The sequence below is a fragment of the Megascapheus bottae genome, chromosome 25, assembly GCF_031878675.1.
Source record: "Megascapheus bottae isolate mThoBot1 chromosome 25, mThoBot2.hap1, whole genome shotgun sequence".
In the NCBI taxonomy this organism is placed as follows: Eukaryota; Metazoa; Chordata; class Mammalia; order Rodentia; family Geomyidae; genus Megascapheus; species Megascapheus bottae.
The window spans coordinates 23058923-23081394 of NC_143533.1; the positions used below are offsets into that span (position 1 = coordinate 23058923).

The following is a 22472-nucleotide window of genomic DNA, read 5'->3' on the forward strand; positions in this document are numbered from 1 at the left end:
TCAGCTGGCTCTTCTGGCCTTTATGTTAATTTCCTCCAGGAGCTTTCCTCTTAGGTTCACATTTATTATTTCCATTATTCATGCATTCATTTATTTATTTAGCAAAGCAGGGAGAAACAGAAAGGGAGAAGAGAGCACACCATGACATGCAGGGGGTGGGAGCAGAGAGGCACAGTCTTTCTCTTCTTTTCTTTTCTTTCTTTCTTTCTTTCTTTCTTTCTTTCTTTCTTTCTTTCTCTCTCTCTTTCTTTCTTTCTTTCTTTCTATCTTTCCTTTCCTTTTCCAGTCCTGGGCCTTGAACTCAGGGCCTGAGCACTGTCCTTGGGCTTTCTTGAGGCTACAGCTCTACCATTTGAGCCACGGCACCACGTTCAGCTTTTCTATGTATGTGGTACTGAGGAATTGACCCAGGTCCTCAGCGTGCTGGTCAAGCACTCTACACTAGGCTAAACTCCCGGCCCTGCCCCCCCTTTAAAAAAAAATCCTTCTTTCTCTGTTCCAATGCCCATTTCATACCACAGAAAGGTGAGAAACTTAACATGAAGTTGGGGTGAGTGGAATCCAGGGCTTTTCTAGGGCAAAGAAGGGATATGTGTGTGCTTGCAAGAATGCACACCCACGTGCATGGGTGGGCATGGCTTCCCTCACCCCTCCTTGGTTTCTGCCTCTCTTAGCTAATTCCCTGGCTCCCCTGTCCATTATCCTTTCAGTCTGGGGTTCTCCCTCCCAGCATGTGGGGTATCTGTGGACCTTCCTTCCTTTGTCTCTTTCTCTTTGTCTCAGGCTGTGTGAGAATTCATGCGTCCTTCAGTCCTTCTTGGCCCTGGAGCTGTCACTTTTTTGTGTGTTCTCAGTGCCTAGGTCCCTTTGGTTCTGTGACACCTGTCCGTCCGTCTGTCTGTCTGTCTGTCTGTCGTCTGTTTGTATGCCCAGAGATCCTGTTAACTACAGAATCCCCAGCAGAATGGGCCTTTCTTTTTCCTTCTGAGAATGGAGCCTGGGACCCTGGGTGCTGAATTGAGGTGGCAAAGGACATGGAAGGCTCAGCTGTTGTCATGGTGATGGCAGGGCAGGGCCAGGCAGGGGATGAGCCAGCCGGTAGGCCTGACCTTTCCCTGAGTGTCCAGGAACTAGGAGAAAAATAACAAGTGCTTCCTTCTGGCCTGGCCCTCTGCGTGTCTGGGCTGGACTGAGGGGAAGGAGGGAGGGAGAGAGAAAGGAGTGAAGGCACACACAACACACACATACACATGTGGGCGTGTGTGCACACACATGCATGCACTCGTGCACGGGGGCTCACCATACTCCCCTAACTGAACCCCCTGGTGGATGCCACAGGGTACCTGAACACCCAGCCAGCTGCTGGGGGGAGAATGAATCCCTGGCCCCCATACCTGTCCATCAACATCACATTTCCACACTCCAACGGTGCTATTGCTCTAAGGAGTAAACACAGACAAGGAAAAACAGAACACAGTTCTTTTGAAAACAATCCTAATTGCTGGCACTCTGCTGGCTCACACCCGTAATCCTACACTATTGAGGAGGCTAAGATCTGAGGATCATGGTTCAAAGCCAGCTTGGGCCACAAAGTCTACGAGCGTTACCTCCAATTAACCACCAAAAAAAGAGAAAAAGCCAGAAGTAGAGCCTGTGGCTCAGGTGGTCGTGTGCAAGCCTTGAGCACAAGAAGCTCAGGGACAGTGCCCAGGCCCTGAGTTCAAGCTCTAGGATTGGCAAAAAAAAAAAAAAAGTCTCACGGACTTTTGTGGCCTCGCCCCAGTGCCACTTTCAGCTTTTTCTGTTGATGTGGTACTGAGGAATCGAACCTAGGGCTTTGTGCATGCTAGACAAGCACTCTACTACTAAGCCACATCTCCAGACCCCCTATTTTCCTCTTGAGGTTTCTCCCTGGGCCTCAGACCATACGTTCAAGCCTGGAACCCTTCGTCTCCTCTAGCTTGCTCACTCTGTGAAGTCCAGGGCTCCGGTCACTCCTTTTTAGGGCTTCCTAAACGTAGTTCAGCCCCTGGCTCTACTCAAGCCCTCTGGTTTGGCCTTCGTGCCAGGCTCGGCTCCAGGGCTTCTGAGGCTAACGCTGAGGAGCGTCTGCTATGTACCTGATGGGGCAGGCAGGAGTGGGGATCACGCTGGTGAAGTGCCCCACTCAGCCCTGTGTGTCCCAGTGGAACTTTCTTGTCTCGTTTCCACCCCGGCCACTCCTCCGAAGGCTGTGTTCCCGGGGAGACACGGGGTCTCGTGGGCCTGTGGCTCTGTCTACGGCTCCGAGGTCCCTGAGGATTTGTGAGTGTTGTTGGCCCTTACAAGAAGGTGCACTGGGGTGTGTGCCAGTGGGCATAGCTATATGGTAGTGGGTGGGGGGCAGGGACGTGGCATTTGTCCCTGTCATGTCTCCACCTTTCAGTCTCATCCGGGCTAATTGCAGACGGGAGAATCCTCACCACTGAGAAAAACCACAAACAAACTCGGGGGCCGGGAGTTTGGCCTAGTGGTTAAAGTGCTTGCCTAGCATGCACAAAGACCCGGGTTCGATTCCTCGGTACCACATACATAGAAAAAAGCCAGAGGCTCAAGTGGTAGAGCCCTAGCCTTGAGAAAATCCAAGGACAGTGCTCAGGCCTGAGTTCAAGCCCAGGACTGGCAAAATAAAAATTAAAAAAAAAGCCCCCAAAACAAAAACCACCTCTCCACCCTGCCTGGAACAAGACTCTAGTGGCGCAGGCAGACGCAGAGTGGAAAGAGGAGCCTGGGGCCCCATTCCCCGCCCCCCCCCACACACACTCCAGCTGCAGCTGTGCTGTGCAATGTGTGTGAAGAACGGTGTTAATTTACCTCTCAGTCCGGCTCATTAGGGCTTCTGGAAGCCAGAGAGGCCCCAGGTCCCCAAGTCTCCATTGCAGCAGAGGTCAGGGCCACAGGGCCTCCTGGCTCCACTAGCCTCAGGCTGGAGGACTGGGTCTGCATGAGTTGGGGTCTGTTTTGGGGCGACTTCAGGTGGCAGGAGCCCCTCCCTGGGAACTAGCTGCCACTCAAGAGCTTCTCAGGGACACCATGTGGTGGAAAGAAAGATGAAGGAACGATTAAATAAACCAAAAACGCACACCAGCGTCAGGGCGGCTTCAGCAAGGATGTGGGTGTGTTGTTCTCATGCTTTGTTGTTTTTCTTTCTGTCCTGTGGAGAAGTTGGATAAAGAGCCTGAACCAGGTGAGAGAGAGAAAGGGGCAGAGCCTGGGAGTTGGCCATAGGTTGAAAATTCTCTTTTGGGAATATCAGCTTGTAAACACCCTGGAAGATCTGATAAGGTCACATACATGTCATGTAGGACCTGTGTGTGTGTGTGTGTGTGTGTGTGTGTGTGTGTGTGTGTGTCTGTGTGTGTGTGTGTGTGTGTCTGTGTGTGTGAGTGTACCAGTCCTAGGGTTTGAACTCAGGCTTGAGCGCTGTCCCTGAGCTTTTATTTTGCCTAAGGCTTGCTTCTCTACCGCGGAAGCGACAGCTCCAGTTTAATGGAGATGAGAATCTCACATGCTGAGGGCTGATGGCTCACGCCTGTAAGCCTAGCTACTCAGGAACCTGAGATCTGAGGATCAGGGTTCAAAGCCAGCCTGGGCAGGAAAGTGCAATAAACTACCAGGAAACTGGAAGTGGAACTGTGATTCAAAGTGGTGGAGGAGCGCCACCACTGAAATTAAAAAATCAACTCAAACAAATAAGAATCTCACAGGCTTTTCCAGTCACGCTCCTCAGATCTCACCCCACGGAGTAGCTAGGAACACAGATGCCAGCCACCCAGGCTTGGCTATGAAAACACTCTCTAAACTGTGGAGAGCTTTATAAATATAAGGTGCGAGGCTGTAAGAGTCTTGTGGGATGCAAGCTATAAAACCAGATGCTACAGGAAGCTGGAGATTTATGATAATAGCCCTGCAGCCACAAGCTCCTCACACAAGGTGAGCTGGTTTCCTTGAATTGGTCGCTGCCCTTCCTGCAGACAACTCTCAAGCCCCCACCTCCACCCAGCTCCCCACTCCATTCATCTCCCGTGACCCTGCCGGGCTGCTCTCCCTTCGGCAGAGCTCTGGTCACCTCTGGGTCACGTTTGTCTTGCTGGCAGCAGAGCCTGGATTCCCTGGCTTTGCACTCCAGATCCTCCAGAGAAGTTCATCCCTCTCCCTTCTTCAGCCCTGCCAGGTGTGGGCTGTGGAAGATAACGGCAATTATCTGAGGCCACATGGGTACCAACTAAACACCAGATCCTTTTTTTTAGGGGGTGGGCGGGGTGGGGCTGAGTCCTGGGGCTTGAACTCGGGACTTTACCATGCTGCCACACGTACCACTGTGTGGTCCCAACCAGTGTGTCTCTTGTTTCTCAAACACAACTATGGCTGGTTATGATGTCCAAAGTAAAGACCCTTCCCAGCTGGCTCCACCCACAGAGACCCAAGGACACGACAAGGAAGTCCTGACACAGGCCTATGCTTTTCTAGAACCATCTGGAGGCAGCGGAAGGCTGAATTAACTTCCCATCCCCCATTTCAGGGGCTCGAGTCTTTGGGGGTGGGGGTTGTGGAAGGTAGAAGTTAGCCAGGAGCAAGGAGGAAATATAAATATAGAGGGAAATGAAAACAGAGGACAACATGACAAGGTCCGCGAGAGGAAATGCTGTAATTAAACTTGCCACCTTGCAGGAGTGTGACAAAGTAGTTTCTTTGAGAGTACCTGCCAGCCAGGGCACTAATGAAACATTCCATTCCAGCCTAAGCTGAGTCAACAAATAGTCCCTGCAATAACAGATGTTTAACTCACCAACCCCAGCTGGCAACGCTAGACCTAAAGGTCAAAGGTAATTCAGTATGCCTCCCGAAGCCTAGAAACAGAACTCGAAGCCCTCCCAACGTCTATGCCAAATTGGTGCTGGGGTCAAAGTCATTGAAATCCTCACTGAAGAGATGACTGTTTCATATTCCATTGAAGGCATAGTCCTCTCCTAAAACACTTTACAGTTCACTTCAAAAAAAAAAAAGATAGTGAATATTGGTTAGGATGTAAAGAAATTGGAACTTTCCTGCAGTGCTGGGGAGAAAACGGTGCAGCCACTCTGGAAAACACACCTATGTTGTAGATGACAAATATCTGAGCGTGTCTGATGTTTAGATTAAAGAAACCCAATTCATTGTATCAGCTTTACAACTTGTCTGTAAATCTACCATCATTTTTAAATAGTTTATTTAAAAGGAATATCTATTTTTAAATAGTTGCCAGTGGCTCACACCTGTAATTCTAGCTACTCAGGAGGCTGAGATCTGAGGATCTTGGTTTAAGCCACCACAAACAGCAAAGTCCCGTGAGTCTCTTATCTCCATTTAACCACTAAAAAGCCAGAAGTGGAGCTGTGGGTCAAGTGGTAGGGCACTAGAGTTGAGTAAAATAGCTCAGGGACAGAGACCCTGAATTCAAGCCCCACAAATGGCACACAAAACAAAGCAAAAACAAAAATTTGGAAAAATCAGCAAGGAAAAGAATGCAATAAAGGGTTGCGATGTAACTCGGTGGCAAAGCGTTTGCGTAGCAAGTGTAACACCTTGGGCTCAATCCCCAGAAAAGAAAAGGACCCCCACCACCCAATAAAAAGTAATAAATAAAACAAATGGGGGCTGAAGCTACGCAAGTGACTCAAGTGGTAGCATGCGTGCTAGCAAGCACGAGGTCCTGAGTTCAAATTCCAGCACTATGGTATCAATATGTGTATAAAAAGATAAAAAGGATATAAAATAAAGTCCCAGTTTAAAAAGAAAAACACACAGAGTACACACACACACACACACACACACACACACACACACACACACACACGGGAAAGCTTAGTTCCTCCAGGGAAAGGGGTATTTGTGTATGCCCTCCTCCTCCTCCTAGCAGCTGGGCACCAGGCCCTCTTCTCTCCCAGGTTAGGCAGGAAGGTTGTTGTGTGAGCCCTTCATGGGCTGAATAGCAAACAGCAGCTCCACCTTGTGGCTCAGGATGGTACTAACTCTGTGACACCGCAAAGGAAGAAGGGGTGGGGGGGACACAAGAGATTGACTCCTAATTCGTCACAAGAATTAGTACTGCCACTGGGCTTTCATCAAGGCCAGTGCTCTACCACTTGAGCCACAGCACCACGTCTGGTTTTCCTATTAGAGGACTCAAACCCGGGTCTTTGTGCATACTAGGCAAGCACTCTACCACTAGGCCAAACTCCCGGCCCCTATAGCTTCATTTCTTATGGCATTTTGGTATGAGTGAGCTGTACTGTACTTAACTTACTATTATTTAGCATTTAAATTATATCTGAGTTATCACCAAGGTGAACAATGCTGGATTTGGGCCCGGGTGTGTGGCCTTGTGATAGAGTGCTTGCCTAGCATTCTCGAAGCCCTGGGTTTGATTCCTCCCTACCACCTACACAGAAATAGCTGGAAGTGGTGTTGTGACTCAAAAGCCTAGGTCATGAGTTCAAGCTCCAGGACTGGTAAAAAAAAAAAATGCTGGATGAACATCTGACAAGTTACAGAAATCTATGGTTAGTTGCTTGAGAAATTCCCAATCAAAGCAGATGAGAGATTTATATAAACTGCTGCATACATGGTACACTAACCAGATTTTCTAGAAAGGCTGATTTAGGAGCCTTTTTAAACATGAAATATTAGAGATCTGCTTCCCATCTGATAATGAGGAGAACTGGCAGAGAAAATGCACGATGATTTAAAAAGAAAGAAAGAAAAGAAACAGAAGCTGATACCTAAAATCCTGCCTCTTCAGAAGGCTAAGATTTGAGGAGCAATCAAGGTTCAAAGCCAGCCAGGGCTGGCTTAGCTCCAGTAAACCAGCTAAGAATGGAAGTGGAGGTGGAAGGGAGGAAAGAAGGTAGGAAAGACCCAGGACTGAGTTCTCAAAAGCCACCTTCTCCAAAGCAAGGAATTGAACCCAGGGCTTCTTCCATCCTAGGCAAGTACTCTACCACTAAGCCACATTCCCAGCCCCTGTCCCTGAGCTTTTGTGCCCAAGGCTAGCGCTCTACCATCTGAGCCACCATACCATTTCCAGCTTTTTGGTGGGTCATGGAGATAAAAGTCTCACAGCTTTTCCTGCCTATGCTAGCTTTAAACCTTGATCCTTAGAGCTCAGCCTTCTGAGTAGCTAGGATTACAGGCCACTGAGGGCCCAGACTTGAGCACTTTCTTTAGCCACCAAGAAGCACACCGAAATACTCTCCCCTTTTTACATAAAATGGAGCCTCTTCCTTTTTTTTTTTTTTTTTTTTTGTCATGGGACTTGAACTCTGAGCCTGGGCGATGCCTTTGTCCCTGAGCTCTTCAGCTCAAGGCTACCTACCGCCCTATCTCTTGAGCCACAGCTCCACTTCTGGTTCTCTAGGGGTTAACTGGAGATGAGTCTCATTGGACTTCAGTGCCCTGGCTGGCTTTGAACCACGATCCTCAGATCTCAGGCTCCTGAGTAGCTAGGATTATAGGCGTGAGCCACCCCGCCCAGCCCCTCTTTCCTCTTAATGTATCAGCTCGCAAAGAACTTTCTCATGAAAAACAAAAATACAATATCCTACCGTATTACTAAGCCATAAATTAATTATCCAGTCTCTTATCTGTAGATGTGTAGGGTATTTCCAATGCTTTTGCTATTGCAAATGATAAAGCAATGACTCATTCACTAGGTAAGATACCTCTGTTAGGTAAATTGCTAGAAGTGAAATTTGCAGGCTCAAAGAACTTTTCCTTTTGAGAGATACTGGGAAATGATTCTGTGCTATGGTGTTACCTTATTATACTTTTTTTTCATACTTTCTCCTAAAGGGTGACATAAAAGCCCAACTTTTGGTTGAAAAAATATGTGTAATGTAGTTTTAATTTATTTTTTCTCTTTTTTGGGGGAACTACTGGGGTTTGAACCTTGTATTTACTCAGCTGGTGCTCTTTTTCAGCCATGCCTCCAGTCTAGGTTTTTGCTGGTTGTTTTCTTTTCTTTTTCTTTTTCTTTTTTCTTTCTTTTTTTTCTTTTTGTTGGTTGTGGGGCTTGAACTCTGGGCCTGGGCCCAGAGCTGTCCCTGAGCTTTCAGCTCAAGGCTGGTGCTCTACCAGCACCCAGTTTATGCTATTTTCTTTCTCTCTCTCTCTTTCTTTCCTTCTTTCTGAGACTTGAAGTCAAGGATTAAGTGCTGTCCCTGAGCTCTTTTGCTCAAGGCTACTACTTTGAGCCATTGCCCCACTTGGTTTTTTTGATAGTTAATTGGAGATAAGTCTCATGGACTTTCCTGCCGAGGCTGGCTTTGAACCACAATCCTCAGATCTCAGGCTCCTGAGTGGCTTGGATTACAGGCGTGAGCCATCACCACCTGGCACCTTCTTCTAAGATTCTATAAAACATTTCTTGCATGCTATTGATCTTTCTTTCATCACATTTGTACACAAGATAAACCAGAGCTGAACACTGGTGGCTCACGCCCGTAATTCCAGCTACTCAGGAGGCTGAGATCTGAGGATCACTGCTCCAAGCCACTGTTTTTGCCAGTCGTGGGACTTGAACTCAGGGCACTGATCTTGGACACTTTTTTTTTCCCCCCAGTCCTGGGCTTGAACACAGGGCCTGAGCACTGCCCTGGGGCTTTCTCAAGGCTAGAGGTCTACCATGTGAGTCACAGCACCACTGCTGACTTTTTCTTAGTTTGTGGTACCAAGGAATCAAACTCAGGGCTTTGTGCATGCTAGGCAAGTACTCTACCACTAGGCTACGCTCGTGGCCCAGGAGACTCTTACATCCAAAAAGCTACTCAAAAACCAGGAGTGCTTCTGTAGCTCAAGTGGTAGAGCACTAGCCTTGAGCACAAAGAGGCTCAGGGACAGTGCCCGGGTCCTGAGTTCAAGCCTCAAGATTGGGGGGAGGGGAGAAAACAATATATAAGCAAGAATGATACAGCAAAATATGAATGTCCTCTTAATCAAACAAATATTCCTAGCTATCTGTTCTGCTCTAATTAACATAAAGAACAAAAATGTAGGCCCTGGGCTGGGAGTGTGGCTTACTGGTAGAGTGTTTGCCTAGCATGCATGAAGCCCTGGGTTCGATTCCTCAGTACCACATACACAAAAAAAGCTAGAAGTGGTGCTGTGGCTCAAGTGGCAGAGCTCTAGCCTTTGTGCAAAAAGACCCTAACCAGGCCCTGAGTTCAAGCCCCAGGACTGGCAATAAATAAATAAATTGTATTTACAAACGTAGTTCTTTGGCTAATATCCAGTTTCAGAATTAAAGACAGAAAACTCAGAGGGCATTTTTGCAGAACTGAAGAAAAAATTGAAGAAAAAATAATCTACGAATGGGACTGATGCCTGTAATACATACAATTATTGAAATAAATACTTCAGAGCATCATGAGGTAAGGCACCATCAAAACAAAATCTGATTCCCCCTTAATCCATCAGAAATCAATGCATATTTAGCAGAACCCTGCTGTGCAAGGCACAGCTAGTTCCTGTGGAGAATATAAAGAAATCAAGGATTCATTGTTCCTGTTTGCCCTTTAACATTTTATGCAATTTCACACATATTTATATGACAACTTGGATATAACACCATCTCTCCAAGGTACTCAGAGGGCACGTTGTCTAGAAAGGTTAAGAGCAAGCAAAGCCAGGGGCTGGTGGCTCATTATAATCCTAGCTATTCAGGAAGCTGAGATCTGAGGGATCGTGGTTCAAAGCCAGCCTGGGCAGGAAAGTCCACGAGACTCTTACCTCCAACTAATTAGCCAAAAGCAGGAAGGTAAGCTGTGGTTCATGTGGTAGAGTTTGAAACAAGTGAGAATGCAAAGCCCAGGTTCAAGTCCCAGTACCAAAACACACACACACACACACACACACACACACACACACACACCCCAAATCAAATGTGGGTGCTTTGCCTAAGTGCTTTTTTTACCCATTGGTTGCAAAGATACCAAGGCCAGGAGATGGAAAATCACTCATGCCTGAACCACGGGAAGAAATGCTTGCTGACCAGAACACCTGCCCTGAAGGACTGTGGGAGAGAGAACTAAACTCCCTAGCATGCTGGGATTTCCACCTACAGGCCTGCTGCCACCCGAGCTAGAACACAAATCCTTTCAAAGCTTGTTGCGGGTTTTTTGTTTGTTTGTTTGTTTTTCTGTGTGACCTGGGGCTTGAACTTGGCCTGGGCACTGTCCCTGAGCTCTTCAGCTCAAGGCTACTGCCCTACCTTTGAGTTTAGCCTTACTTCCCATTTTCTAGAGGTTAATTAGAGATAAGAGTCTCAGGTCCTTTTGTGCCCGGGCTGGCTTTGAACCTTGATCCTCAGATCTCAGCCTCCTGAGTAGCGAGGACGACAGGCGTGAGCCACCGTGCCCTGCTAAAAGCTTGTAGCATTTCTTGTGGAACCTAAGTTTCCTCTGGAAGGTGGATCTGCCCTAGCTGCTCTGCTGCATCTTCCCAGTTTCCACTTAGCTGACAGTTGTTTTCTTTAAGCATTTAGTGTCCTGAATGAAGAAGAACCTAAAGGAGAATTCTCAAACAAAACTGGAAGAAGGGGAAGCTGGGAATGTGGCCTAGTGGTAGAGTGCTTGCCTAGCATGCATGAAGCCCTGGGTTCAATGCCTCCGTACCACATAAAACAGAAGAAGCTAGAAGTGGCGCTGTGGCTCAAGTGGCAGAGCACTAGCCCTGAGCAAAAAGTGTCTAAGAACTGTGCCCAGGCCCTGAGTTCAAGCCCCAGGGCTGGCCAAAAAAAAAAAAAAAAAAGAAAGCTGGAAGAGGGCATCTGTGACTTGAAAGAATGACTCCAGATTATCTAGGTAGGTTGGTTGAAGCATCACAGCGAGACCCACTTTGCTCTGGGGTTACTGATTCAACACCTGAGCTGGGATGGGAGAGAGTCGTGCAGAGCCCGGGGGACCACTCGCCAGGAGGAAAAAGTAGGGAGCTAGATACCGGAATCCTGGCTGCCCCCCACCCCCTGCAGAGTTTAACAGCACCTCCCTACCTGTAGAGCACCCAGCAAGGTCCCATCTCAAAAACAAAACCAACAACAGCTTTCCTAGACGACCTCCGGCCCACACAATGTCCTCAATAGTCACCGGCAGCCTTCAGGTGCATTCCTTGCTCCAGGTGCAGAAACTTCCCTCTTGACTTGAAAAATAAGGTACCGAGGTGAGATGAACAAAAGATGCACATTTACAGCTATCTTCTTCCCCCCACATGAAAACTCACTTTTACCTGGGTACTGGTAACTCACGTCTATAATCCCAGCTGCTCAGGAAGCTGAGACCCCAGGATTGAGGTTTGAAGCCAGCAAGAGCAAATAGAAGAGGCTCTGATCCCTAGCCACCAAAAAACCCTAAGTGGAGACGTGGCTCACGTGGTAGGAACACAACTAAACAGAACACTTATCTTTATTGAAAAGCAAAGCTTCTGGCTGGGAATGTGGCTTGGTGGTAGAGTGCTTGCCTAGCACGCAGGACGCCCTGGGTTCGATTCCTCAGTACCACATGCACAGAAAAGGCCGAGTGGCACTGTGGTTCAAGTGGTAGAGCACTAACTTTGAGCAAAATAAGCTCAGAGACAGAGCCCAGGTCCTGAGTTCAAGACCAAAAAGAAAGGAAGAAAGAAAAGAAAAGCTTCATTCCATGTCAGACCCTGCCCAGATATTATTCTCAGTGATGAGAAGGAATATTGTGCTGAGAGAAATTACCAGAGCAATAATAAATCTTGTTTATAGGCCTCTAGAGCAGCATTGAAAAATTAAAACAGAACAGGAAGTTCCATATGTCTTTTAATGTGTGTGTGTGTGTGTGTGTGTGTGTGTGCTGGGGCTTGAACTCAGGATCTGAGGGCTGTTTCTTAGCTTTCCTGCTCAACCATTCCTTAACTTCCCCACTTTCCCATTTGAGCCCCAGTTTCCCTTTGGCCTTTGTGGTGATCAGTTGAGAGTCTCATAGACTTTCCTGCCTGAGCCAGCTTTGAACCATGGTCCTCAGATCTCAGCCTCTAAGTAGCTAGGATTACAGCTGTAAGCCACCAACACCGGGTTCTTTGCTTTATCTTTCAGGCCAACATAGTTTTGTCATCTTCCAAGAGTAACGGATACGATGCCATGGCAAACCACAAAGCAAACCCAGAAGTGTTTCAAACACTTCGAACCACACAGTTCCATTGTGAGACTCTCCCCACAATCTGGGGGAACATGGGAATTCTTTGAGGTTCCTCCAGCCTGCAAAGCTGAAGAGGTCATGGAAGAGGCCTCCCCGACCCCCCACAGTCTCAGCAGAGGGATGGGGCCAGGCACACCTTGGGGAGCTGGCTGGTGTCTCAGGAAGCTGAGAACTGAATGAAAGCCCTGCGCAAAAATAGCTCAGCGACAGTGCCTGGGCCTTGAGTTCAAGTCCCAGAACCTCCCAGCCCACCCTGCAAAACACACACACACACATGCTCACGTGCGCGCACGCACGTGTGCACAGACACACACACACACATATACACATACACACACACACACACACACACACACACACACACAGGCTCCAAAGAGTCCTAAATGGTAGAATATGCTTTCTTTAACTTCAGTCTGGTGGGCAGCGCTCTCTGTAAGGAGACCAGGGATGGGCTGTGTGGACCCTGTCCAAAAGGACTGTGGAATGCCCCATGCACAAGCTAGACTAGAGTTGGCTCAGACTCAAAAAGCCTGGCAAGAGTTGGAGGAGCCATCCCTCTTGCCCGCACAATGACGGGGTGGCAGCTGCCACTGGATGTCACGAGGGCCAGGGAAGTGGCTTTGCTCTGTTTCTTTTTTGGCAGCCCATGTCTAGATCACTAAGAAGAAAATAGCGCAGAGAGCTGGGCGGAGGGACACATGCCTGCGTCTCAGGGCCTGGTTGAACAGGTAACATTTGCAGTACTTGCCATATTAGCCTCTTTGTGCCAGGGACTCTCACCTGTGATCCTTGCTGAAACTGAGGACTGGGGTTCACAGTCACCCCATGCAAGAAAGTCCATGAGACTTATCTCGAATAAACTACTCAGAAAGAGCTGGAAGTGGCGCTGTGGCTCAAGTGGTAAAGTGTTAGCCTTGAGCACAAAGAGGCTCAGAGACAGTTCCCAGGCCCTGAATTCAAGCCAGCTCCAGGACCAGCAAAAAAGAAAAAAGAAAGAAAGAAAGGAAGGAAGGAAGAGAGAAAAAGGAAGGAAAGAAAAGCTGGGTGCAGTGGCTCACACCTATAATCCTACCTACTCAGGAGGCTGAGATCTGAGGATCACAGTTCAAAGCCAGCCTGGGCACTAACGACCAAGAGACTCTCATCTCCAGTTAACCACTAGAAAACCGGAAGTGCAGCTGTGGCTCAAGGGGTAGGGTGGTGGTCTTGAGCTAAAGAGCTCGGGAACAGGATCCAGGCCCAGAGTTCAAGTCCCACGACTGACAGAGAGAGAGGGAAGGAAGAGAGAGAGAGGGAGAGGGAATGGGGTAGGAAGAATTTACTATAGCAAGTGTCATTTTTCACAAGATAGGAAGTCATCAACGGGAAATCTATACACACACACACACACACACACACACACACACACACACAGAAGCAGGGTATATGCGTGCTGCATATGTCATGGCTCCAACAAGACGCGAGGGTCTTCATTTTAGGGTGTGTACCCCTAAATCTAAACAGTAAAGACAATGAGTGCCTATGCAGGCCCTAATTACGGGTTCATCAGCAAGGAACAAGAAATAGCAGAAGAGACAGTGCAGGCCGCGGTGGAAAGGCTCCTCACATAGTAACCCCCACTGCCTACAATGCTTCAAACTGCCCCAGAGCCACCTCAAAACCAGAGGCAATCACTCATCGACCAAATCCACAAGGCCAGGGGATTGGTGGGCTGGAATAGTCAGTAGAATCCTCAGCTTTGAGACTGAGCCACAGTGCCACTTCTGGAGACAAGAGTCTCCCAGGGGCCGGGAGTTTGGCCTAGTGGTAGCGTGCTTGCCTAGCATGCACGAAGACCCAGGTTTGATTCCTCGGTACCACATATACATAGAGAAAGCCAGAACTGGTGCTGTGGCTCAGGTAGTAGAGCTCTACCCTGAAGAAAGCCCAAGGACAGTGCTCGGGTCTTGAGTTCAAGCCCAGGACTGGCAAAAAAAAAAAATTCTCCCAGAGCCAGGTGACCAGGGGGCTCATGCTTATAATCCTAGCTACCCAGAAGGCTGAGATCTGAGGATCACGGTTCTAAGCCAGCTGAAGCAGGAAAGTCCATGAGACTCTTAGCACCAATAAAATGCTCAGAAAAAGCTGGAAGTGACATTGTGGCTTAAGTGGTAGAGTGCTAGACTTGAGCAAAATGAAACTCACTGACAGGGCCTAGGCCAGGGGGACCAGCCAAAAAAAAAAAAAAAGTCTCTGGGACTTTTCTGTCCTGGCTAAGCCGTGGTCCTCAGATCTCAGCCTCTTGAGTAGTTAGGATTGCAGATGTGCGTGACGACGGCTCTGCAATTTTTATTTCCGAATTATACCCTGGTAGAGTTGCCCTGGGGTGGGGGCGGGGTAGGGAGATGTATGGACCCCATCTGTGCAGGAGAATTAGATGTAGCTGGACCTGGCAGGGTGTGGTGGGATGTACCTGCTTCCGAGAAGAACCCCTGGAAAGGGGTGGGGGTGGGGAGCACCCCCAGCCTGGGCTGGCCACACACAGAAAGCCCCAACAGGATGCAGGAAAAGTCACTAATTTCAATCACAAAACCTCCTCTCAGGGGGTGACAGTCCTCTAACCCGCAGTTAGATAGAATGTAAATGCTGTAGCCTTCCAGGTGTGAGGGAGGCTTCCAGAAGCCTGTTTGGGCCTGAAGCAAAGCTGGGGAGACTTGCCAGTGAGCTGGGGGGTGGGAAATGCAGCAGGCTGGAGGCTGTGCAGAGTCACGTCGCCTCGCTCTCAGGCTGCTGCAGGGTCTTCTCCTTGCCAGGCACCCTGAAACCAAGCCTCAACCATTTATTCATCGACTTGCTTCCGTTAGTATTTATTTGTGGTTAGTTAGCAGTGTTAACACTGGAGCTCACAGGTTTTTACCAAACACCTTCTCCACATATTCAGACACACGGCACTTGTCACTACCTGAATTTTCTGAAGGAATTAAGGTGGTGGTGGTGGGGAACCAGATTTAGGAAAGAAACTCACTGACTTCCTTTACTGCAAGTTTATTTTCATTTTACCTATTTGATTTATTAAGTGATTTTTTTTTTTTGCTTTGTTTTTGCCAGTCCTGGGCCTTGAACTCAGGGCCCGAGCACTGTCCTTGGACTTTCTCAAGGCTAGAGCTCTACCACTTGAGCCACAGTGCCACTTCCGGCCTTTTCTATGTATGTGGTACTGAGGCATTCAACCTGGGTCTTGATCCATGCTAGGCAAACACTCTACCATTAGGCCAAATTCCCGGCTGTTAAGTGATGGTTTTGAGGCTTAAATTCAGGGCTCAGGATGGGTGTCAGCCAGGTTCTGGTGTCTCACATGTGTAATCCTGGGTCACAGAGTTTGCCTGTCTGGGTTGTGATCCTGGGGGCAAAATCTGTGACTCTTATCTTCAGCAAACCAGAAGTGGAATTGGAGCTCAGAGTGGTAGAGTTGCTAGCCTTGAGCAAAAAGAGCTCGGGCCCAGAGTTCAGGTGCCCCATCTCTTCAGCTACACCTCCACTTCTAGCTTTTGTCTGGGTAATTGGAGATAAGGGTCTCTCAGATTTGTCTGTTCAGGCTGGCTCTGAAGCACAAGCCTTAGATGCTAGGGTAGGTAAATCTCTGGCACTCATCTTTTTCCTTATGTCTTGGTCTGACAAAAGCTTTCACAGCAAAATTTAAGACTCTTAGTCTTTTTGTGCCAGATCCCCTACTCCGGGGGTCTGGTGAAATCTCAAGACTAATGTTTTTGCCTAAAAAATGCGCACAGGACACGAATTACACTGAGATTTAGTTATGAGCATATTAAAAACAGAAAGACGATGTTGATATGCAGGAGAACATTAGGATGCGGCCACGGGCCTAGAAATTCTGGGCTGAGGCTGCAGCTCAGGCCGGCGTGCTCTTGCCTGTGAGGCTCTGGGTTTGATCCTCAGCTCTGCAAAAGTAGGTAAAGGAGTCTATGTGGTGTTGCACTAGCCTTGAACTAAAGAGCTCAGGGACAGCACCAGGGCACAGAGTTCAAGTCCTAGGATGAGAGAGAGAAAAAGAGAGAGAGAGAGAGTCCAAGAAGTGGATAAAGTAGTTATGTACACGCGAGGTGATTTCTGTAGAGAGCACCCACAGATTCCACTAACCTGTGGCCAAATCACTAATTGACTAATGGAGCATCAGGAAGAAACTCGAGTTCTGTCCTCAGCATAGCTGAGAGAAATAATCAACAAAGCAAAACGAAACAATTGCTGCCTCTTGGCTAAGATGAAGCATAGTTATTTGTTTTTCCGTGCTTGGATGAAGCACTTCTGCAGAGGTGCAGGGCTGAGAGCCTGGGTCGCAGCTTAGCGCACTGGGGTGTGTATGCGTGTGATGGGGGGGTCGCTGGACTTCTGTGGACTCCCACTAGAAGTCTCTCATCTGGAGAGGGGAAGTTCTGGATCCATCCTTCTCACTCTCGGCTTACTCCAGAGGGTGTTTCCTCTCTGGAAAGAGCCCCCATTCCATGTGAGGCTTCCAGACCAGAAGGAAAGGCTGGCAGGGCAGTGGTAGCTCACACCTGTAGTCTTAGCCACTGGAGGCTGGGATCTGACGTTCCTGGAAGGAAGCTAGTCCAGGAGGGAAAAGCCATGAAATGCTTACCTCCAAATAACCACCCAAACACTGGAAGTGGTGCTGTAGCTCCAAGTGAGAGAGCTAGCCTTGAGCAAAAAAGTTCAGGGACAGTGCCCAGGCTCTGAGTTCAAGTTCCAAGACCAATCAACCAACCCACAAAAAAAAGAAGGAAGGGCCCTAAAGAGTCTGCTTCTACAGCTCCTACACCCATGAGAAGGAGGCCCCAGAACATAAAGACCTTTGCTTAGTAGGCTACTGGCTGCATGGAAACCTCAGATCAAGAAGGCTCCAGCCACTCATGTGCCTGGCCCCCGCCACCTACCCTTTGGGTGGAAAGGGCTGAGATGTTGTTGGGTTGCTAGGCAACAGGGCGGAATTCAATGACTGTACCCAGAGAATTGTTAGACTCTCAACAGTATGTAGCATGTGATGTGTGTGTGTGTGTGTGATATGACACACACAGAGTTCTACAAATGGTGTGGGGGGGGATAAAATATACAATTTCTTTTAGTCTTGAACTCAGGGCCTGGGCACTGTCCTTGGACACTTTTTGCTCAAGGCTAGCACTCTGCCACTTGAGCCACAGCACCACTTCTGCCTTTTTCTGTGTATGTGGTACCAGGGAATCCAACCCAGGGTTTTGTGCATGCTAGGCAAGCACTCTACCACTAGGCTACACTCCTGGCCCCTAAAAATGCAATTTTAGAGTCAGGGCTCAGTGCTGAGAGCAGGTTAAGGATGGGTGGTGGGTGGTCCCCTTCCCTGAGCACTCTCTTTACCAGGCCAGAGCCAGGCAAAACCTGCTCTCCAGCTGGTGTCACGCCTGTAATCCCAGCTACTTAGGAGGCAGAGATCTGAGGATCTCGGGTAGAAGCCAACCCAGGCAGGAAAGTCCATGAGACTCTTAACAAAAAGGCCCACATAGCACCAGCGGGCACCCGCAGGCAACCTACAGCCCAGCCTCTCTTCCTCTCATCTCCCCTCTGCATTCTCAGCTCCCACCGACGGGCTAGCTCTCCAGAGGCTGCCTGCTTGTCCCTCCCTTTCCCCTCTCCTCCACTCTTTGGGAGGGACACTTTGGTCGGTTTCTTACTTTCTCTGTGCTAGGACCACACCTCAAGACAAGATGGATGACCCTCAGGCAGGCACTGGACTCTTCCTAAGATTAAATGGTAGACAGTGATGGCCCTGAGAGCCAGGAAGTCCTAGAACTGACTTCTTAGTCACCCTTTCCTGGTTAATTCTCAGTTCCAGGACATAAACTCCTCTTTTCACCCCCCTTTTTTAAAATTTGAAAATACAGTGGGGGCTTTCTCCCTCAAGAAATAGTCTGGAGCTAAGAAAGCTGGTTGCAGGAAGCCATACTTGTATTCCCAATTACGAGGGAGCCAGAGCTGTAGGACTGGGGCTTGAGGTGTGTGAGAAAGAGCATTTATCATGCCTGTGTTGGGAGTGACAGTATGCTTCCATAATCCTGGCTACTCCAGAGGTTGAGGCAGGAGTTCTAGTCCACGTAGGTAACACAGGAAGACAGACTCCATCTCAAAAAAAGAAAACAGAGGCATTCTTGCCCAAGAGGAAGAGAGGCTCCTGTTTTCCACTCCCCTCCAGAGTCTGCTCCAGGAGCTGGGGACAGTCCCCAAACTATTAGAAGCCCCCACGGAACCAACCCCTAGTCTCCTGCCCACATGCTCCCTCTCTGGGCCCAGAGACAGACTTGCTGGGTTCACAGGAGCGCAGAGGAGGAAACTCACAGAGACGCTCACTTTGTATACAAAACAACTTTATTAAAACTGCAGCTGTTAGAGAAGAAAAGCAGCCCTTCCCAGCGTCCTATCACAAAGTAGAAATTTTAAATAAATGCATTAGAAAGGTGGCAGCCAGGTAAAAAAGAGCCACAGTCACAGCGGTCTGGTCTTGCAGGGAGTGGGGGCAGGAGGTCGTGGGCAGGGGCTTCCAGAGCTCAGGGAGAGGCTGTGCTCTGGGAGTCTTTGGATTCTTGCTGGGCTGGGTCCTGGAGCTAAACAGGCCAATGACCCTGCCCAGCTTCCATTTTTCCTTCCTTAGGAGAAATGGAAGAACAAGAAAATGTAGTAACTGTAAGAACTTGGGAGCTGGCAGCAGAAAAGCACAGAAGTGACTTGGCAGAAGGTATGCCCGCTGGCTCACTCCTGCCCTGAGGCCCAAGGGGTGCAACAAGGAGGGACTCCCCTCACTCCGGGCCACTGCTCCTGGCTGGTGCCACCATGGAGACGAGGCCACAGGCTACACCAGGGTGGATCAGGTTGATTACTGAAAGTGGGCCCGGCTGCGCCGCAGCGCGAAGGCCTGAAGCCAGTCAAGCCAGTCTTTTGGGTGACTTTGCTATAACACACCGGGGCGGGGGCGGGGGTGGTGGTGGTGATGGTGTGTCCACCTAAGCAGAGCCCCTCCCGGGAGGCTGGGTCCCCCGGGGACACAGCAGGCCTCCCGTCCCCATCTGGGCCACCGTGGGCAGCCCCCATCCTCTTGGAGAGGCCCCGGGTCCCCCCCCACCCCACGCCGCCGGCCCCGCGGCTGCGGCCTGCGGTCACTGGTGGCAGGCCTCCCTGGTGACGTTGGGCAGCGGGTAGGCGAAGAGCGAGAAGTCGAGGATGTACTTGGGCAGCACGTCCTGCAGCAGGGCGCGCGGGGCGCTGCACAGGTGGTAGTGCAGGCTCTCGGGGCTGGCGGGCCGGTACCAGGCCTGGCGCGCGGGGAAGCGGACGTGGGGCGGCGCCCGCACGCGCTCCAGCACGTGGTTGGCGTCGGCCTCCAGGCGCTCGTAGGAGCCCACGAAGTCGTAGCGCACGGCGCAGGGCTGGCACAGCTGGTACACGGGCATCCAGTGCTCGTTCATGCGCTCGGGGTCCTCGTCCGCCAGGTAGCGCAGGAACTCGGGGAAGGTGACGTCGTCGCCCGCCGGCTCGGGCCCGGCGCCCGGCCGGTACCGGCGCACGATCTCCGCCCCGTAGCGGCGCTGGTACTCGGGGATCTCCCCGAACTTGTTGCGGTAGGCGGAGAGGAGGCGCTCGGCCGGGTCGCGCACGAAGAGGAACTTGAAGTAGTGGCGCAGGCGGTGGCGGATCTGGTCGGGCCGCAGGTCGGCCAGGAACACCAGGTCGGCGCGGTGGTCCATCTTGAGGCGCGCGTCCACGCTGCCCAGCGCGCCGCCCAGCACCTTCAGCACGCGCTTCCAGTTGGAGCAGGCCACCTTGGGCACGTAGCAGTACAGGAAGCGGTAGCGGTCGCTCACCAGGACGTGGCGGAGCAGCGTGCGTCGCGGCCCGGCCGGCAGGTCCCAGGGGTCGCGCGGCATGCCCGGCTGCGCGCACACGGCCCGCAGCGTCCGGTTCCGGACGTCCCGCCGCACCCGCAGCTCGGCCTCCGCGTCCGCGTCGTCCGCCGGGCCCGGCGCCCCGCGGCGGCCGGGCGGGTGCGCGGGCGGCGGCTTCAGCTCGGCCAGGATGCCGCGCTCGATCATCAGCAGGAGCCCGCTGGACGCCACGATCACCGCGAACATCAGCATGGACGGCAGCAGCAGGGGCGGCCCCGCCGCCGCCGCCGCGGCCCTGCCCGGAGCCCGCCGCGCCGCCCCGCCCGGGGCCCGCCGCGCCGCCCCGCCCGGGGGCTCGGCGCCGTCCGGGGCGGCCGGCGGGGCCGGCGGGCGCAGGAACATGGCGCTGGGCCGGGCCGCGAGGCGCTCGCGGGGCCCGAGCGGGGGGCGCGGGGCGCGAGGACGGCGGCGCGGCGGGCACTGCCGGGGACCCGGCCGGATGTCCCGCCCGCCCCGCTGCGCTCCTCCACCCCGGCCCGCCTCGACACGGGCGCGGGGCGGGCCCACGCCGGGGGGCGGAGAGAGGGGCGGGCGGGCGCCGGGCCGGGACCCCCGCGCGGGACGCGCGCCCCGGGGCCTTCTCCGGGCCGGGCCCCGGCGCCCCGCGGGTTTCCCTTCGCCCAGGAGGGCCAGGGGGCAGGAGCGGGGCCCGGGCCGGGCGTTCGAAGCCAGCCTTAGCCAAGCCGGCCATCCCCGGGGCCTCCCGCTGGAAGCCGAGACGCAGGGTGGAGGCCCTAACTCCTATGCACCATCCTTGAGATGGATGGAGCGCTGCACCGTGGGAGGAGGGAGGGAGGAGGACAGGCCTCACGGGGTGACCAGGGGCAGACACCTCGACCACAGGAACGTGAGTGCACAGGGCGAGCCCGAGCAGAAGGGGAAGAAGCTCGGGCCAGGCCCTAGTCACCTCCTCACACCACCTCCAGGCCCCGGTCACCTCCAGGCCCAGGACACCTCCTCACACCACCTCCAGGCCCAGGACACCTCCTCACACCACCTCCAGGCCCTGGCCATCTCCTTACCCCCCCCCCCCCATCTGATGCTGTAGCAGGGGTCAGGCAGTCACAAGACACCTAGGTTCAGTCTGTCGGCCAAAACCCGATGTAGTATTCTTCAAGCACCTACTTGGGAGCTAGGCTGCCGAGAACCCTGATGGGAGTGGGGCAGGCAGGCGGCCAAGGAGGGCAACTGAAGTCAAGTTCCCATTTCCTCTTTTCTTGCCCTCAGTGAACAACTACCAGGGTTAATCAAGGACACCCCCAAAGTAAGAATGCACATGCTGGGGCCAGGAGTTTGACCTAGTGGTTAAAGTGCTTGCCTAGCATGCACAAAGACCCGGGTTCGATTCCTCGGTACCACATACATAGAAAAAAGCCAGAAGTGGTGCTGAGGCTCAAGTGGTAGAGCTCTAGCCTTGAGAAAGTCCAAGGACAGTGCTCAGGCCCTGAGCTCAAGCCAGGACTGGCAAAAAAAAAAAAAAAAAAGAATACACATGCCAAAATAATAATAAAGACAAGACACACAAGAAGTCATCCTTTTCTAAATCAATACAATTTCTCAAATTTATTTATTTTTCTTAAAGAAGTACTTCTAATCTCTGTCAAAAGGGAAGCGAGGAAAGGCGCCCCCTCCCTTGTAAACACTGAAATACAGGTCTGGAAAACCAGGATCGACACACACAAAAAGTGCATTTTACAAAATATCAACTAAAATAGAGTTTACATGGATTATGCTTCCATCAGAAATTCTACCAGCTGCATTTTCAGGTTCGAAAAAATATTTCCACATCTAAGAGTTTCAAAAAACATGTAAGTTCTGGGGAGCAGGCCCTGCCTCCCAGGAGGAGGGCCCCGGAAGTCCTCCTCCCGCCCGGGAGGGAGGGCTCCTCAGCAGGTCCTGGGAATAAGCAAGCGCCAAGGGCTGGCTCTCCAGGCTGCGGGCCACCCCACCAACCTCTTACCGCCTCCCACTCCTTCTAGACTGCCGCCTTCCTCTGAACAGCTTATTCAATAGAGACCTGAGGCCCTTCCCGTGGGGCCTCACCCACCCCCATGACCAATCAGGAACAACCCGTTTCTAAAGATCAGGGCAGGGGAGCCCCCGCCCCCGCCCCCGCCCCGGGACCCTCAGGATTCTCCCACCTCCCTCCAGGCCCCTGCCAGACTGTCCTCATCCAGTGCCACCTCCCAGCCTGCTGGGCCCCTGTCCCTCCCTCCTGAGGACCCAGGGCCGCTTCCCCTGGCTCCAGTGTCTTCATGGACCGGCTCGGCGAGCCACA

At 51.4% G+C, this 22472-nt stretch overlaps 1 protein-coding gene across 1 annotated transcript; it reads right to left on the bottom strand.

Annotated features, from left to right (window-relative positions):
* Positions 1 to 18605: 18605 nt before the first annotated feature.
* Positions 18606 to 20578, bottom strand: Chst14 (carbohydrate sulfotransferase 14). Its single transcript, XM_090318606.1, has one exon. It carries the CDS (start codon positions 20534 to 20536, stop codon positions 19409 to 19411), a length of 1128 nt encoding a protein of 375 aa, XP_090174732.1. The 5' UTR covers positions 20537 to 20578; the 3' UTR covers positions 18606 to 19408.
* Positions 20579 to 22472: the final 1894 nt, after the last annotated feature.